Consider the following 17,615-nt stretch of genomic DNA (forward strand, 5'->3'; position numbering starts at 1 on the left):
GCACTTCTTCTAGACTGAACCTGCAATTTCTACTGGTAAACCAGGGATGCAGAAATGAAGTAGAAACCAGTCTTGGGCAATCCTTTTGGAGGCTTTGCCTTAATCTAGTGGAGAGAGACAGACTATGAGATAGACAATGAGATATAAACTATAGGTAGACTGTGGGATACAGAGATAGACTAAGAAGTGAGATGGGATCCTGATGCCTCTACCAGCCTCTTGGCTACTGTCATTGATGCTCAGCCATCCCTTTCCTCTTCTTTGCTTCTATAGTTGGACCTCACCTTGTCTCCCAGCCCAAGCCCCTGACAGTTGACATTGGCTCAGATGCCTCTTTTACCTGCACCTGGACGGGGAACCCGCCTCTTACCTTGGCCTGGACAAAGAAAGGATCCAGTGTGGTGAGTGGACCCTTGGCAGTCAATTTCCGTTTTCTCTACAATATTGATAGTGACCACAAGCCCGATGTCAGAAGGTAGACAAGAGATCTGAGAGAGACTTTCACCAAAGTCCTAACCATAGAGTCAGATTTAGGCATCAGCTAAAGTAACATAGAGGTTCATAGTCTAAAGGGGCCTCTCAACATTTCAGAAGTTTTTTTCATTTATTATTAGGAGGGATCTGGTAGCACCTTTTCTGATGAACACATTTGGTTAGAAGGCATCAGCTTTCAAGAGCTGTGTCTGATGAAGTGAGAAAGCTGATGCCTTCTAATCAAATGTGTTCATCAGAAAAGGTGCTACCAGACTCCTGATTTCTTGGCACCACAGACTAACACTGCTCTCCTCCTTCAATTTCATATAAGAAAGTCTCCATCAATTAAGCCCTCCTCTGTGGTTCACATTTCCTTATTAATTGATTAAAATATTCTTGGTTTCCGCATGCATTGGCACCTTCTATTCAAAGAGAGCCCATCCCCAGCCCATCACGGGTCTGTTATGCATCCTGGTGGCATTCTTGCCAAGTTCAATTGTTCCACAGCCTTCTTCTCTGTTAGCACTTGCCAAATATTGCTCTACTGCCGTGTTTCTCAATCTCGGCAACTTTAAGATGTGTGGACTTCAATCCCAGAATTCCCCAGCCAGCATGGTTGGCTGGCGGGTTCTGGGAGTTGAAGTCCACACATCTTAAAGTTGCTGAGGTTGAGAAACACTGCTGTACCACTTCCCATAGCTTAGGGCCTCCCCAGGTCTAAATTTGGCCCTGCCAAATTTCCAGCTTTGCAACTTGCAAATAATGCCAAGGCTGGGACCACCAGTAACAAAAGGTCTATTCCACCAATCCTCCCCTTTCTTTGAAAGGGACATTGTAGGAAGAGAAACCTGTTAATTGACAGTAACCCCAAATCAAGAGTCTGCAAGGTAGCACCTTTTCCAACTAACAGATTTAATTCAAAGGTGCCATCCAACGGATGAAGGGTGTTGCAGATCACAAAAGCTTATGCCGTTTAATAAAATGCATTAGCGGAAAGGGTGCTACCAGACTCCTTTTGATTCATTCTTTCAAGTGGGGGTGGGCAACCCATGGACCCCCCAATATTTTTAGAACCTCAGAAAAAGGACATCGTCCTTTGCCATTAAGGAAGACACGGTCAACTGAGCCAACCTACACCAACAGGTGCTGAGTAACGGCAACACGCTGCATCTCAAGGCAGTGACGCAGGAGGACGCCGGCATTTACGTGTGCAAAGCCATCGTGCCCCGCATTGGAGTGGCTGAGAAAGAGGTGGCCCTGGCTGTGAATGGTGAGAGTTCAAGGCTTGGAAGGGGGGATCTGGCAAAGACAGGAAAGGGCTCAAACAATTTCCCAAATGGGGAGAGGAATTGCTGGGAGGAAAGAGGAAAGTAGAAGGACCTTCCCCATCCTCATTTCTTGACACCATCCCATTTTAATCAAATCAAGGCTCCCTACCAAACCCTTTTCAACAAGGAGCTAAGGGGTCTGGCACATCAGAGGTTACCTGACATCCCCTAATTTTCAATGGACAAGAATATATGTAGCTCAGGGTTGAACTATGGAGTCCTTGGCACTCCCTGAGCTTGTATCTACAACATACTTACATCTACAACACTGTAGATGTACATACTTATATCTACAGCATTGTAGATGTACATTCTTACATCTATAACATTGAGCACTGTATCTACAACATACAGTATAAGCACTGTAACAGCTACTGTAGGACAGGCAGACAGAAGACTAGCAGAGCACATCCATGAACAGCAACTAGCAGTCAGAAGACACAAGGAAAACTCCTTAATCTCATAACACATGGACAGACTCAACCACAGTTTCAGCTTGGAAACTGTGAGCATCCTCGACCAAGCTAAATGCAAAAGCGCTAGGGAATTCCTGGAAGCTTGGCACTTAGACAAATCAGCCATCAGTAGACACATAGAAATAAACCCCATTTACACACCATTCAAAAGAGACAATAAAAAAGCTAGGAAGGAAACAAAATGACCAGAACACATCCTCTCCAGCAGCCTACACCCAGATAAGCTGGGATTAACACCAGACAATCAAGCAGAAAATGATACTCTAATCAAGGAACTACCAAGGAGAAAACCACACCCCACCAACACTGGCCGGGCAAGCTGCTGTATATAAACAGGAAGCAAACCCAACACTCATTCGCACTGATGATGTTACCTAGTCAGGTAATGAAAACTCTGCAAGCAAACGCCCAAGCTCAGAGAGGACCAAGGACTCCACAGCCTCTAATTTGCTCAGGTTGTGCCTTTATTTCCAGGTCCACCCATTATCAGCGCTGAACCAAGCCAGCAGACAGCAGTGGGGGCCAAGGCCCGGCTGGAGTGCTTGGTGGAAAGCGTCCCACGCCCCGACAGGATCGTAAGTATTTCAGTCTGCCTGCTCGCTTCCACTTGCCTTCGTTAGATCTTTGCACAATTTGTCATATCAGCTCAGAATTCAGAACCCTGGAAACGGCAGTTGTTCTTTAAGGGTGTACAAGTTGCTAGTCCTCAAGATATATTGTGTATAATATTGCAAAGATAGCTACTTTGTTAGCTTGATTCATTTGTTAGATACTTTTCAAGATTAAAGTCTTCTTAAGGTATATTACAACATTAAAGGGAAGCATAAATGCTACATGGGTATGCCTGTACAGAGTCACTCGATGAATTAGCTGCCTTGAAATAGTTTCCCTGAGAGCATTTGAGAACCAATGAAAAAAAAATTCAGCAATACCAAACAATTTTAAAACATGAATGACCAATACCTATTTCAAAAAGGAAGCTCAGGTGAATTAGCTATTTAAAAAAAGAGTTCAAACCAACCAACATCAGCTCCATTACAAACAAGCCAATGACATCATAAATAAGATACAGGTAGTCCTCACTTAACGACCATTCATTTAGCAACCATTCAAAGTTATGACAGTGCTGGAAAAAGCTATTTACAACTGGTCCTCACACTTACGATGGTTGCAGCATCCTGGGGTCATGTGATCGCGATTTGCGACCTTCCCAGCCAGCTTCCAGCAAGCAAAGTCAATGGGGAACCATGTGATTTGCTTAACGGCCATGTGACTTGCTTAACAACCACAGCAAAAAATGTAAAATCAGATGCGATCACATGGTGCCTTGTTTAATGGCCACCTCACTTAACAATGAATTTTCCGGTCCCTGTTGTGGTCTTTAAGTGAGGACTACCTGTAATCTCAATTAAAAAGAGTTTTCTTCAAATCCCTTTGGATGGCCAACACTGATGGGGCCATCTGTCCATCTCTACAGAACAAGATGAGGGGCCAATGCCGAGAAGGTCCTGTCACTAGTGTCAGCAGTGATTCAGATCTTCACATCATACCAGCCAAAGAACCGGTAGATTCGGTCAACATGGACAATCCTTCAACTAACCTGGGTGAAAGGACATCTAGCTTTTATAACAGGAGGGGCTATTATAGGAAGTGAGCTAATTTGCTTGGCTGATCCAGCTTCTGCCTTGCTGACCAAGACAACTATGTCAATTGTTTTATTTCTACCCATTCATATCCTTGTCATGTGCTTCAGATAGCCTTCAGGCCCCTAGCAAATAATGAAGCACCACAATAAAAGAATGTAATTGATGGGTGTACAATCAGTTAAAAACAGCAAGCAGTCTGGAACGGAATTATTAATGAAACAATAAGTCTGAAATCCAATTTCTCATCTTCCCCCAAAGCTCACCAGGCTCAGGCTGCAGAAATACACAGGCTTACCTGCTTGTCTCCGTGGAGACTTCTCTCTGCGTAGATGTGCAGAGATGTGCAGTGTTGTTATCTCCCTTCTCCAAAATCAAAGCCATGCAAGCCCATTAATTTACCATAGGGAAGGGCCTTGGGGCCAAGAGAATCAGCCCCAAAAAAGCTGCGGACCACAATTGTACTGAGCAGGGCTCGATTTGAGGGTGCAAACCAGCTTTCTCCAACCGGAGATCAGGGCTGATGAGAGAAAGACCAGAGTGTCCTGCTGTGTCAGGTTGGGGATGGCTTTCAGAAGCAAATTAATCCTAGCATGGGCTCCAGTCCTTGTGTTATCTGGCCAGGACTTGTCAGCCCTTCGAGGTGGACCAGACTTGAACACCAAAGTTACGAATACTAAAACTATTTTTATTAGAGGGTTACAGGAACAGAATGTTGCAACTCTGAAAGTGCTTCCCCCTCCTTCCCTTCATCCTCGTGAGGACTAGGGAAGGTCTTGCCTAAGGCACTTTCTTGAATTGCATTCCTGCTTTGGACTCAGATTTCTCTTATCTGACCACTGCCTCAGCTGCAGGTCTTCCTCCTCTTCCTCAAGGTTATTCTCCCAGCCCATTACAGGACTTTGGGACAGAGCTCTAGGGCCCTTTCTGCCAAATGAACAGGAGGGGGCCTGAAGCCTTGCCGGGGGGGGGGGGCTTGTAAAATGTTAGGTCCAGAATTTAAAATTACCTAAGTGCTTCCCTGCTTCTAGGGGGTGGATGGTGTCAGTGCAGGATCTCAGCAGTCAGCATTTCCTTTGGCTGCCAAGCCAAAGCAGGATGAATTGCACAAAAGTGAAAGCCAGCTGTCTGGGCAAAGCTGCTTTATTTGCAGACTGCATACGGGTCACTGAATCCAGATTCCTGTGGCCCAGAATGCCAGTGCTCTTAGCTGCAGGGAACACAGGCTTCTCCCTTTCATTTCTCCCTGAACAAGTAGGGGAGGCAGCTTCTCCGTGACTGGTGCCGCTTTCTCATGTGCCTGGTTTTCTAAGTAGCCAATACAGTCACAAATCCCTGATGTGGCTTGCGATAGCACGGCTCTCTGCAGTTCCCATTTTTCCCTCCATGCATTTTTTTTTTCCCTGTAAAAAAAGAAACCGTATCACCAGCCATCCACCCCTACAACTCTCGGCTAAAAAGAATTTAAAAATAAAAATGGAATCCCTGGAGGGGGGGAAAATGATCTAACTCTACTCCCGCCATACCAAAGGGGCCAAGAACAAGCCAGCATATAGCTTGCAGCTCCAAATCACTTTCCCAGGTGGCTTCATTTTCCCCATGCAAATTCCAGCCATTTTTTTTTCCTCCAGTCAGTCTGCAAACAGAAAAAAGAAAAGACAAATGAGATGTGCAGTTGTATGCAGGTAATAAACACCTTTTCTGAGCTGGTGATGCCCGGCTCAGTATTAACCACGAGTAAGAAAAGTCAGCCAAGAGGTTTATTTTCTAAAAGGACTTCCACATGGCAGCTGCCACGCAGGTGCTAGCTATCGAGTTTCTCCCCAGGGCCCCTAGTCTCAACTTTCTCTTCTGCGCCAGGCATGGGCATGGGGCGAACGGATGCTGGATGCTGGCTCACTGGATCGTTTCACAGTGGACACCGTAGTGACCGAGCAAGGGGTGCTCTCAGCTCTGCTGATCGACCCAACCCACGATGACGACTTTGCGCTTCCTTACAACTGCACGGCCTGGAACCGCTTTGGCGCACGCTCTGTTGCAGTCAGCTTACGTCGCCAAGGTGCGTCTCCTCCTTTTGCTGGACAAAGTTTGGGCATGGCTGCCTGGACTCAGTAGCTTGCTGTAGCTAATTGGCTGGGTTTGTGCAACATACAATCAGTCTTCATGGCACAGAGCTGGGTAATTTGCAGGACTGCCTATCTCCAATCAATTCTGCCTGTCCCACAAGATCCAGAAGGAGGGGCATGCTCCAAGGTCCCTCTGTAGAGCATGACATCTGATGGGACCCAGGAAGCGTGCCTTCTTCATTGCAGTTCCTGCTGCGTGGAACAGCATTCCTCCTGAGGTTCAGATGGTCCCAACTCTCTGGCCTTTTGCAAGGCCGTGAAAACCCGGCTCTTCCCCCAGGCAGTGAGCCAGGATGTTATAGATGAGCCCCGTCTGAAAGGATTAAGATTGTGTTTGGCCTCAGATGTATTTTGGTACTTATTGTTGTTTTTATTGGGGGTTATTGGTTGTTATTTGTTTTAACCTGATGTTAGCTACCCAGAGTTGCAAATTATGAGATGGATGGATGGATGGATGGATGGATGGATGGATGGATGGATGGATGGATGGATGGATGGATGGATGGATGGGGGAGGGAGGGAGGGAGGGAGGGAGGAAGGAAGGAAGGAAGGAAGGAAGGAAGGAAGGAAGGAAGGAAGGAAGGAAGGAAGGAAGGAAGGAAGGAAGGAAGGAAGGAAGGAAGGAAGGAAAAAAATGGAGTTGGGTCCTTTGCAGTTCAGCATATTACTAAAAAACAATACGCTAAGGTACCAATATCTTAACATGCAGTCAAAATTCAGTAGGAGTCTGGTAGCACCTTTTCAGACTCATAGATTGTATTAAAAGGAAGGATAAGTGAACAGTAGATCACTTCATCAGATGCAGGTGATCACCACTTCCTGACTTGAAAAATCCCCATGAGAGGAATTTCCTCCTCACGAAAGATGGTTTTACCCAACGTACTCCATGAGGTTAGATAAGCATCGACCCGATGCAGCATCCGTATTATGTTCGGTCAGTTTTTCATCTTGATTAGCATCTTGCGCAAACCCAGGTCATTGGGCCAGTTCGGTTTCTTGCGCTTTGGCCAAAAATGAGTCAATTCAGTAACCAGATTAAAAGCATTACATGAAGGTAGTGACTCTTTCTCCACGCAAACCACACTGCCAGTCCATTACTGCTTTCCAAAGCAGTAATGAATCTTGGCTGGTGTGTCTGAAGTCTTTGGAAGCAGGAGAAAAATGAGGAGGATCACTAAGAAGAGAAAGACGGCGGCTTTCTCCAGCTTGGAGTCTCCAAGTGGGAGAAGGCTGTCGTAGATCCAGAGATGAAACTAATCCGAGCAATGCCTTTTTCTACCAAGAGGTCCTGTCTGTCCTGATGCTGGGTGCTTTGGCTGCGTCGGGAGTTGTCGCTCTCTTGCTCCTAGTTGTCTTTGTCTCCCTCTGCTATCGACGCAAGCGCTGCGGAAAAGGTGAGGATTTCTGCAACTTTCACGCTCCTTCCCCAGCTGCCCCCCTCCTCCCTCCCTGGACTTTGCAGTCTTCTCCTGAGTTCAAGCTCACCTGAAAGGCTAAGCAAAGCCCAAAGCCCCTGCAGGAATAGGAATGCATGCGGTGGGAGTTGTTGGGGTCAACTTGAGTAGCCCAGGGAAGAACAGAGCAGGGTGCAGATAGTGGAGGCACGGGGTGAAACCCCAGGAAGGGGCCTTTCTGGCTTCACTGGGGAGGGAGAATCTCGATTTACCAGTCCTTGATACAAGTTCATCCTGTATGCAGTGAGCCCACTTCCTGAAGCAATTGGTGTTGTCTGCATAATGACATCATCTGTGTCATTTGCCTGTTGATGCCATTAAGCAAATGATGTCCGTTGCATTATTGGAGCAATGACATCATTATGCAACTGACATAATAGGCATTATTTGCGGAGTAACATCATTTTACAAACAGTGTAAATCATTGGGAGGACATACTCTCTGATTTAACAGACACTTGGGAATAATAGACAGCCCCCTTTTGGCATTCCCCTCTTTTAGTCACAGCCATGTCCACCACAGCCTCAAATATCCTAGCTAGCCCCCTCAAGGCACCTCTTCATCTTTCTCAATATCTCATCATACCTGCGACATGATCCTTTTTTAAACTGGGCGCCAGAGATGGAAACGGGGTTGTTCTGCATGCAGCACGCATCTCCTAGCTGTGAGCTACAGTTCAGTGCTGAAACTTAAGTAACGCTATCCTGTGCACATCAAGATATATGGAAGTATTTACTTGAAGGAGCACAAGGGCATTGAATTCATCTTCTCTCAGCCCCTTTGTTTACACATCCATCAGCCAACCCAGATAGCCCCAGATTCGGGGTTCCTGCAAGGCATCATCAACCTTTGTCCTTAAGGGTGGCTTCCTAGGTGATGGGAAGCACGATCTGATCTCCGCCTCCCTCCATCTGTCTCTTCCGCAGCCAAGCGGGGGACACAGCTGTCCAAGGCAGATATCCTCGTGCAGATCACCACGAGCGAGAGCAGCCCCAGCAGGCCCAGCGAGGTGGAAGATGACGGCAAAGAACCCATGGTGAGCGGAGATGGGGATTCACTGGGCAGGAATCTGGCCCCAAGACCCTGCATTCCGCCAAGCCCCTGTTTCTGCAGCTTCCAGCCCCAGCTAGCTAAGCCGGCCTGTTGTGAAAAGAGAGAGAGAGAGAGAACTTCTCCTTTTTTCATTTGTGGCCAGAAGCAAGCAAGGCATGTCCAGAATTCAAAATTATAAAGGGGGCGGGAGGGAGCTGTAGCCAAATGTTGTAGGATAGAGTGCATCTGTCAGAATGCCGGAGGCAAAAAGTTCTCTCGTTTTCCAGGGATGTCACCGATCCTTGTGTTTTATCCAATCCATAATGCTCTTTCCTCATCTCCTCTGCAAAGTTCCAGCCAGCCTGTTACGTTTTTCTAGGATACTCCCAATTCATTCCCCCTGGATCTAGCCCTTCCCTTGTTTTTCAGATTCCCAGTCCCTACTGCCTGCCCCACTGATGGAGCCCATCCACTCCTCAGTGGGCATTGGGGAACCCCCCCCCCACATCCGACTAAAGTTTGTAGGGTTTGGGGGTATTTCTGCAAATCTTCAGGCTCCTCAAGCTTACTCATCCCATTGCTCCCATGGCCATAGGTGGCGCTGTTTTAGCCACACAGGCCCTAGTGTTGGCACATGAATGTTAGAAATGAAAGGAGTGACTCGAGCTGAACACGGATGGCCTAATCCTAAATCTTGATTGGCTGCGTTCACACAGCCCACTCAATCTGGTTCCTGAATAAAGCTCTTTTCAAGGTGTGTACAATTCTTTGAACCCTATCATATACTGATTAAATGGCCTGCATTCACACAACACACTAACCCCTCTCCCCCCCAATCTAACCTAGATTAAAACTAATCAAGCCTAGAAGTAGAAATGAAGCCACTCCAGGCATAACTGATCCGGCTCAAGGTGTGGCAGGAACACAGGTGTCATATCTCACTTGGCCCCAGAGCATAGAATGGGCAACCAGGAAGGCCCACGTGGCCTCCAAGTTCTTGTTTTGTGCCCTCTGAATTTCCCTATTCACAATTGGCTCATATTTGGGCCCACAGTTTTCAGAGGCAGCTCCGAGCAGTCCAGCAACTGCCAAGCAAGGCATAATTATTTTAAATTTGGCTTTATTTTTCCTTATTCTCCCCTCCACACACACGCGCACGCACTGGCATTCTTGCCCCATCCCATTCGAATGTCCTAGCCAGATGGGCAGGAACTTGTTGGCGCCACTGGAGTGCAATTCTTGGCCTCGAGCTGCGCGTGGGCCTCTCGGACAGCAATGCTCACCTTTCCCCCTTCCTCTGCCTCCAGGCTACAAGCAGCGAGTCTCCAGCCACGTCCCACACTGAGCACAGTGAAATCCTGGAGGATGACGAAGGGAGTCAGGAGTTGAAGGTGAGCTCGGCTGGGGCTGTGCGGGACTCCCCGCATATCTGACCGAGCCAGTGCGGTAACAGAGGTTAGCCCGGGGGATTTGGATTCAAGTCCCCCCCGCCCCTTGCCTCTGGATCGAACGGGGGAATGGTAGACCACCTGCTCTCTTTCAAGCCAGCTTCCTTCACAGGATGTGGTGGTGGAGATGAAACGGGAGAAGATCCTCACCAGGGTAGCCTTGAGCTCTTAGAGAAAGGACAGGACGGAGACGGGTCCAGTGAATAAGCAAAAGAGAGAAAATGAGGATGTGCGGGAGAAAGCTCCTACGATCGATGAGATTTACGTTCACCTGATACCAATAGTTCTTAAAAAATGGAAAACTATTCCGGAGGGGGAATAGAATACTGTATCCTAGAAAATGGCACAGCTCCTGGCTGGCAACCCACACTCAGCAGCGAGCCTACCTCTAAACTCACGAGTCTCTTTTGTCCACAGGACCCCACCAATGGCTACTACAAGGTGCGTGCCCATGAGGAACCATGCTTGGGGAGCAGCTTTTCGGAATATACGCCAGCCCCCCGACCTTTGTTCGGGCCGACTTCCTTGTACCCGTCCACGGGGCCGGTGCAACCCAAACTCTTTGAGTACACCCACCGCTACACCTTGGGCACACCCAGTTCCCGCTCCGCGTACGACACCACCCACGAGCGGCTGTTCCCTCCAGAAAACATGTACAGTGGAGCAGCCTACCTCACTGCCCCCTATAGCCGGGCTTTTACCAGCTACGTCAAACCGAGCAGCTACGAGAAGGCCGAGAGCAGCTACGAGCAGTCCGACCAAGCCAGCAAGGCTTCGGGCTGCTCCCGTTTCTCCTACACGTCCTTGTCTCAGCAGTCTGACTATGGGCGCCCTGCTCAACAGCGCATGCAGACCCATGTATGACGGGACCGCCCCCCTTCCAAACTCCTTTCGTCTTCAGTGGGAAAGAAACGGGAGTGGACCCTCGCTTTGGGGAACTGGCTCCAAATGGTCAGGGGACAGTCCTGACGTCCTCGATCTCTTCCTGAGGACCCCGGCAGCCTCGTCCTCTGGGGAGCGCCACAGGGGGCTGGCCAAGGGGCCCGCTCTGGCAACCAAGATGGCCCGCATCCTGCTTGCCTTCTTTGGACTGGAACCGCCTCTCCTGGAGCTGTGGAGCACTTGAGAGACTGTCTTTCTTCATGTCAGGACATGAAAGCGGACCCAGGATGGCAAGACGTTCTCCCCTTGGTCTGGACCTGACATTACGGGGTGACTCAGTCTGTAAGACTCCAGATTTCACATGGTGGCCAAGCTTTCATGGGAGATCAGCCATAAGTGTAGCTTACAAATCCAATGGTGATCAAGCTGCCTCAGCAGTGGGACTGACTGATGCGCCACCTTGGCTCCCCTCCCACCCCTTCCTGCAGTCGCATGATTCTGGGAAATCTACGCATGGGCACTAATGCTTGTATTTTCATTTTCCTGGCTTGGTGCTGTGGTTTAAATCGGTGTTTCTCCACCTCAGCCGTTTTACGCTGTGTGGACTTCAACTCCCAGAATTCCCCCAGCCAGCGTGCTGGCTGGGGGAATTCTGGGAGTTGAAGTCCACACAGCTTAAAACGGCTGAGGTGGAGAAACACTGGTTTCAATAACTCCCATCTTCCCCTGCTTTAGCAGGTGGGGGGGTGGGCACCCTGGATGGACATAACAGCAACTAAATTCCTTCCCCTTTATTAAGTAACGGCAGTTTTAGGGAGAAAAGGTGTGCTACTTCCAAGGAAGCACCTGCAGTACCTGAGACCCACCAGCAGGTGGCAATAGGGTTCAACCTGAAAGGAACTCCTGACAATAACATTGAAATATGGGGGACTGTTGGAATAAAATCTAATTTAAGGGAAAAAAGAAAAGCAGAGCGTGGAAGAGAGCAAGAAGCCCCAAAACAGACAAGATCTATTGATCTTGTTTGGGCATCGATGGGGGATGGATATGGCTGTTTGTTTGGCTTTTTTTAGAGTTACGTTTCTCCTCCTGTTTCCCGTTTCCTTCCTTTCTTCTTTTTGCCTTAAATGTATTTTGTATGCTCCTGTAGGGCATTTACAAGGGGAGGACATTCTTGCTTTCATGTCTCCAGAACCAGTGGAGTTTGGTTTCCTTTTTCGTTTCGTTTCTGCATTTTTCAAACGAGATCTCTCAGAGGCAGCTTGGAACCATGCCTGCTTGAACCTGTGGTGCTTCAGAGACCAAGAGGGGAAAATGAGAAATGTACGGACACTTGAAATATTTATATTTAATTTTAAAAAACATGAGACAAGAGTGAGGCTGGGTTATTTCTCTTCATGCCTTCCGTGGCAGGAAAGGAAATGCAAACACTTAGAAGGTGTCATTTTAGAAAACTGGAGACTGTCGTTCACCATGACGGATGATCTGGCCTACTGCTGTTTGTTCTCTGCCTCTGCGATGCGGTGTTCTACGCATACATCACACAGTGTGCCCCTATTAACCTAGCCTGGGTGGAAATAGAAAGGTCACAGGTACCCTATGCTCTTAAAAGAGAAAGAGGAGACCCATCCAATCCAGATTCTGCACCAAAAACTGAATTCTGAAATCGGTTTAGATTATGCGAATTATAGAGACCATTTCACATTTTCTGCCCTGCCATTTCTGCTATAAAGGACATAGAGCACCTGAAATTACTGGTACCTTGTTCTTTCACATCTGGGGCTTTTGGCATTTCAGACCGTCTATGACCCATTACATTTCAGGATCGTCTTTGCAGTGCATGAGGACTAGAATCTTAACTTTTAAAGTGAAAGGCAGATCTTCTTTGGAAACTAAGGTACAGGTTGCCCAGTTCTGGGTTCTCAAAAGAAAGAAAAAAAACACCCTGAAGAATTTACATTATATCCATGGTCTTAACACAAGAGGGCAGGCTGATACAACTCGAATTTTTTAGAACAAAAACATTCATTCTAATGTGTAACATTTCCTTTCCTACAGAAAAAAAATTCACACTCTTGACCTTCCCTCCCTTTGGGCACAACCGAGCTGTCTCGCTGAGCGGCAGGAATTTCCTCGGGAGGGAGATCGCAGCTCCTGGGTGTCACGCCTTGCATGCCTTAAGGTCTCAGTTTCAGACTTGATCCATTTAAAATCATAGATGTCACAGGATAGCTTCTGCACCTTAAGATCTCAGCGGCCAGTTGTGCTACATCTGAGTCCTGATGAATCATAATGTGATACATTTGCATATCGCTCAGCATGATGTGTGACCGCTGCAGTTCCTCAATTACATTTATGGCTTCTGGATGTGAAGCTGGAGGACGCTGTGGTTTGTTCAGCAAACCAAAGGTTGGACACATGATTTGTTAGGATGTATAGAGCTAGCAAGAGAGGGCAGAGGAATCCCTGGTCTTCAGTTGGAATATTTTCCAACCAGTCTTTATCCTGCAATTGTGTAATTTCCCCCGGAGAAACTCATTCCACTTCTGTGTTTGCCACTTATAAAGGCTGTGTTTTCCCCCATTGCCCAAATAGCTGGTAAAGGTGGGGAGCCTTTCTTTCATTTAAAAGTTATGTCATTTCCGAGTTTCATCATTGCTGGAGAAAGGTACAGCTTTCCCCAGTGGGATGTCTTCAGATGTTTTAGGACTTCAGTTCCCAACATTCCAAGCCAACATGGCCCAGGAATTCTGGGAACTGAAGTTCTAGTGCATCTGGAGAGCCCCAGAACCGAGAAAGCTTGCTTAGCAGACAGTGATTTTTCTACTGTACAGCAGGAAAGGAAAAGAAATTATATCATTCAGCAATCCGCACGCTACACAGTCTCCTTCTTAGGGCCTCTCAGCACATACGTACACGTGCACATATTTCACAGCAATTCTGGTGTGCCACTGTTTCTAATACCAGATGGGCTGATGTCACACTATCTTAACGTCTGGGAAAAAAATAGAAGAGAGAATGAGGTATTGCTGACTCTCTCTGCTTCTCACTAGCATAATCGGCCACACTTCAGTGGTTTAAATGGCTTCATTGTGATCTTGTTATTGTTGCTGCTAGCCAAATATATTATTTTTCATCACGGCTGTATACCAAGGGCTTGTGAAATGCTTCCCATGGTGCACTTGGAGACTTTGGGGACGAAGATATAAACGACAATGGGTTGGTACACAACTCACAAACAAAAGGGGCAGTTGATCTTCAGTCTCATTTCAAATCTCTTTGCAAACCCTCAACTCAGAAAGCAAGTTGTCCCTTTCCCAGTAGGCTGGAGTGTGAGTTGAAGGACAGAAGAAAGGAAATCAAAAGGAGAAGGGGGGGAGGGATGTCGCCACCCACTTTTCCTTCAGGCTCCTCCCATTACTGTCATAGAATGTGGGGCTTGGAAAATTACTTCCGTAGGAATTTGGCCTTCTAGTGAAAATAAAAAATAACCCTGTTGAAGGTAAAACTGCCACAGTAATATCCCAGGTGCAACTGAAATTGAACAACTTATATAAACTGGAACATTAGAACTAGATAATCTTTCTTGCATATATAAGTGCACAACAGGAAAACAAAATGCGCAGAAAGAATAAGCCTAACTAGCTACAAATGGCAATTTACAAATTTTCGTACGCGCTAGAAAATTACAGGATAAAAGAATTCCCAGTAATACAGTGGAGTATACACTAAGGCAGTGTTGTCCAAACTTGGCCACTTTAAGATGAGTGGACTTCAACTCCCAGAATTCCCCAGCCAGCCATGCTGGCTGGGGAATTCTGGGAGTTGAAGTCCACTCATCTTAAAGTGGCCAAGTTTGGACAACCCTGCACTAAGGCATGAAGTTCTTCAAAAAGGTCAATTAGAGCTTTTGTATTTTGACTTCAGTCTTTTCAGTGACACATTAATAAGCTTAAACTCCTTCAGAATGGATCCACAAGTATGAGATTCAGTCCAATTGCAAAGCTTCTGAGAAGACCAGACAAACCCTAAATTGACCAACGGTTGGGATTGTTAAACCTTATTTATTATACAGATTACATAATTTTTTACAACCTCAGTCTGTTTGCTCTGTCTACAAAATTGTTTGAACTGCAGTTTATCTGGTGTCATCTCTTGTAGGTTTTTTACACAATAAACACATCCGCTTGCTAATTGACACCCAAATTAGCAAACTGCCCTGTAGTTGTGCCTTGTAGTGGCAATTTGAAACACACTCAGTGATAGGGGAAACTTTTCACGGCCAAGGAAGCATCAGATTGGTTCCAGATTTAATCCAAAATAACTCATCAAAATAAATTCCGTGGATTGTGAGGGGCTATCCTGGATCTGATTAAATTTGAAAGACAATTGCAAACCCCAACCGATTTAAATGCATTTGTTCTAATGTGACTATACCTGGAGTCGATCCAATAAAACTGGGTGAAATAGAAACATAAGTTGCAATCCGATAGCATTGTTTGATTTCCCCCTTTGAATAAAGAACACAACTTCAGAGCCAGAAATCAAACATTGGGTCCTGTCTGACTGCCAGTCTTAAAAAAAACAAATGGAGACCGTTGAGTGATGAGCGAAGAGCAAGGGAGGAAAAGCATTGGAGCAATATCCCTCAAATTGGTTTCAGCTTCTTGGTTGTATTCGTACAACACCTCAAATCAAATCAGTTAGAAACCTAATGGTTGTATTTGCACAACATGCTGAGCTTCATAAATGCTACTCTTGGTTAATTTTCTTGATGCAGTCTTCTCGCTTAGCATGTTAGGAAAACCAAGACTATCCTGTTAGTATATAGCTAAACGTGTTGGATGAACCTTACAAGGAGATTCATCCAGTAAGCAGGTTAAGTGCGTGGTGTGAATACAGCCATTGTGTCTCAGCACTCGCAAGCATCTCTTGATCTTCGCTTCAGCCCTGCTGGTCTGCAGCCATCCAGAAGCAGAATTTACCAGCATTCTCTTTTTAATCTGTTTGGCAGATGCATCATTGAGCCAAATCAGGTCATTTTTCCATGCTTAATGTTGGATTGTGGATTTAGTTTTGAGGGCCTAGATGGCGCTGGCTGATCTTGGAAGAGCTAAACAGGCTCCAACGTGGTTAGTTCTTGGATGGGAGACCACTAGAGACTCTAGGGTTGTAGTCTAGACTGGAAAGTTGAAAAAAGCACCCCAGAAGAAGACACTGGTGAACCACTTCCATATTCTCACGAAAACTAGGTGATGTTATCCTTCACCAGACAAAGCACCAGAAATCTAATCTACTCTAAACACCAGAAACTCAACTCCGAATCCAATAACAGCAGAAGCTCCACCAACTGCCCCAGCTGGATAAGTTGCTTTCTTGTAGATACAAAGTCAAATATACACGACTACTTTTCTTGGCAACCAAAGACTAACTACAGCTTGACCCTGAAGGTATGAATCCTGAGCTTTTTCCTCCTGTCTTACCAAGGATATTGGATTGCTTTCTTCCTGGTATGAGAAGCAACTGCAATGTAGGTGTTTGTGTCATGATTAGAATTATAGAACAACAGAGTTGGAAGACACCTAGAACAGTGTTCCTCAACCTTGTCAACTTTAAGATGTGTGGACTTCAACTTGCTGGCTGGGGAATTCTGGGAGTTGAAGTCCACACATCTTAAAGTTGACAAGGTTGAGGAACACTGACCTAGAGGTCACCTAGCTCAGCCTCCTCTTCAGGGGATTCTGTCTTGAGAAAATTGGTTCCTGGTGTGCCAACTTCAGCTCTTATGCACAGTGTCCATGTATAACCATGAGTTAAGCTCCTCTGCATTTTATTTACCTGCTTTGAGAAGCAATATACTTTGCTCCAACTTGTTCACATGCAGGAGCACCCATGTCCTTTTTCTTTAAACAGCAGCCGATTTCCCCCCAAAGTAGCAGCAGGCTTCTCCCCTTGTGGACAATTCTTTGGCTTTCTATTTTACTAGTTGATTTCGCTGAAACTGTCACCGTTTCTCTCCCACCTAGCCACCTGACAGCCAGGTTTTTCCCTCCGAGCGGAAGCATCATCACAGAGATTTGGCTACTCAGCCTTTTCTCGCTGTTGCATCTCCAAGCCAGGAAAAAAAAAAGACTTGCTAAATTTCCACACGGGAGGAATCTGTCAGGAGCACCCCATTCCCTCCTGCAATGAAATCACCATTTTTATTCTTTCTCTCTTTGGGTGCCTGTTCTCCCTTTACCGCACTCCATTCCGTTTGAGGGGGACAAAAGCCTTTTCTGCTCCAAACTGGCACAAAGACGGCACGAAGAGAAAGATGCTGCACGGATCGAATCCTCCCAGCCCTGCAGGGCCCCTTCCCCAACAGCTGGCAGACGGTGACTTAATTCAACCAAGTGGAGCACGTCATGCAATATTAAGTCACCGCCAAGAGGGAGTCACCAATGGGGATGATTGATAAAGAGATCAATCTTTATCTCTACGGCTGCAGGAGAAGCCGGCAGGCCGCTAGAGAGTGAGGTCAGCGTTGGAACAGGTTTTCATTGGGTTCAAAGATTGGATTAAGCCTTCTAAGCAGTCCGGTGCTTACAATAAGACCACAGAGATGGAGAGATGCGGACCAGGCGTCCACACGCGTAGCAGAATGGATCGTCCCCGTCTTCTCTCTCTGGAGCGTGCAAATCTAAGAGCCACCGGGTCCTGCAAATCTAAGAGCCACCGGGTCCTGCAATTCAATACCTTTTGTCCTTTGG

The 17,615-nt window shown here is 46.7% G+C and overlaps 1 protein-coding gene across 5 annotated transcripts in view; it reads left to right on the plus strand.

Moving 5' to 3' along the window:
* Window positions 1-14,616, plus strand: part of KIRREL2 (kirre like nephrin family adhesion molecule 2) — a 42,146-nt gene extending 27,530 nt beyond the window's left edge. Inside the window, exons 8-17 of one of the 5 annotated variants that reach the window (XR_015796005.1) lie at window positions 274-401; window positions 1,618-1,744; window positions 2,753-2,853; window positions 3,756-3,842; window positions 5,782-5,980; window positions 7,331-7,441; window positions 8,428-8,537; window positions 9,841-9,924; window positions 10,399-11,422; window positions 11,553-14,616. Coding sequence is in view for 3 of the 5 variants with exons in the window: in XM_088140013.1 (XP_087996139.1) it covers window positions 274-401; window positions 1,618-1,744; window positions 2,753-2,853; window positions 3,756-3,842; window positions 5,782-5,980; window positions 7,331-7,441; window positions 8,428-8,537; window positions 9,841-9,924; window positions 10,399-10,845 (1,394 nt within the window). In the remaining 2 variants the exon portion in view is untranslated. Of the gene's footprint in view, window positions 1-273; window positions 402-1,617; window positions 1,745-2,752; window positions 2,854-3,755; window positions 3,843-5,781; window positions 5,981-7,330; window positions 7,442-8,427; window positions 8,538-9,840; window positions 9,925-10,398; window positions 11,443-11,552 lie in introns of those variants that run through there. The other 4 variants (XR_015796004.1, XM_088140013.1, XM_088140015.1 and 1 more) reach the window with 4 other exon arrangements.
* The last annotated feature ends 2,999 nt before the right edge of the window (window positions 14,617-17,615 follow it).

Source organism: Python bivittatus, unplaced genomic scaffold (assembly GCF_059951505.1).
Source record: "Python bivittatus isolate LINGU-HERP-01145 unplaced genomic scaffold, Pbiv_v1 ctg000310_np1212, whole genome shotgun sequence".
Classification (NCBI taxonomy): Eukaryota; Metazoa; Chordata; class Lepidosauria; order Squamata; family Pythonidae; genus Python; species Python bivittatus.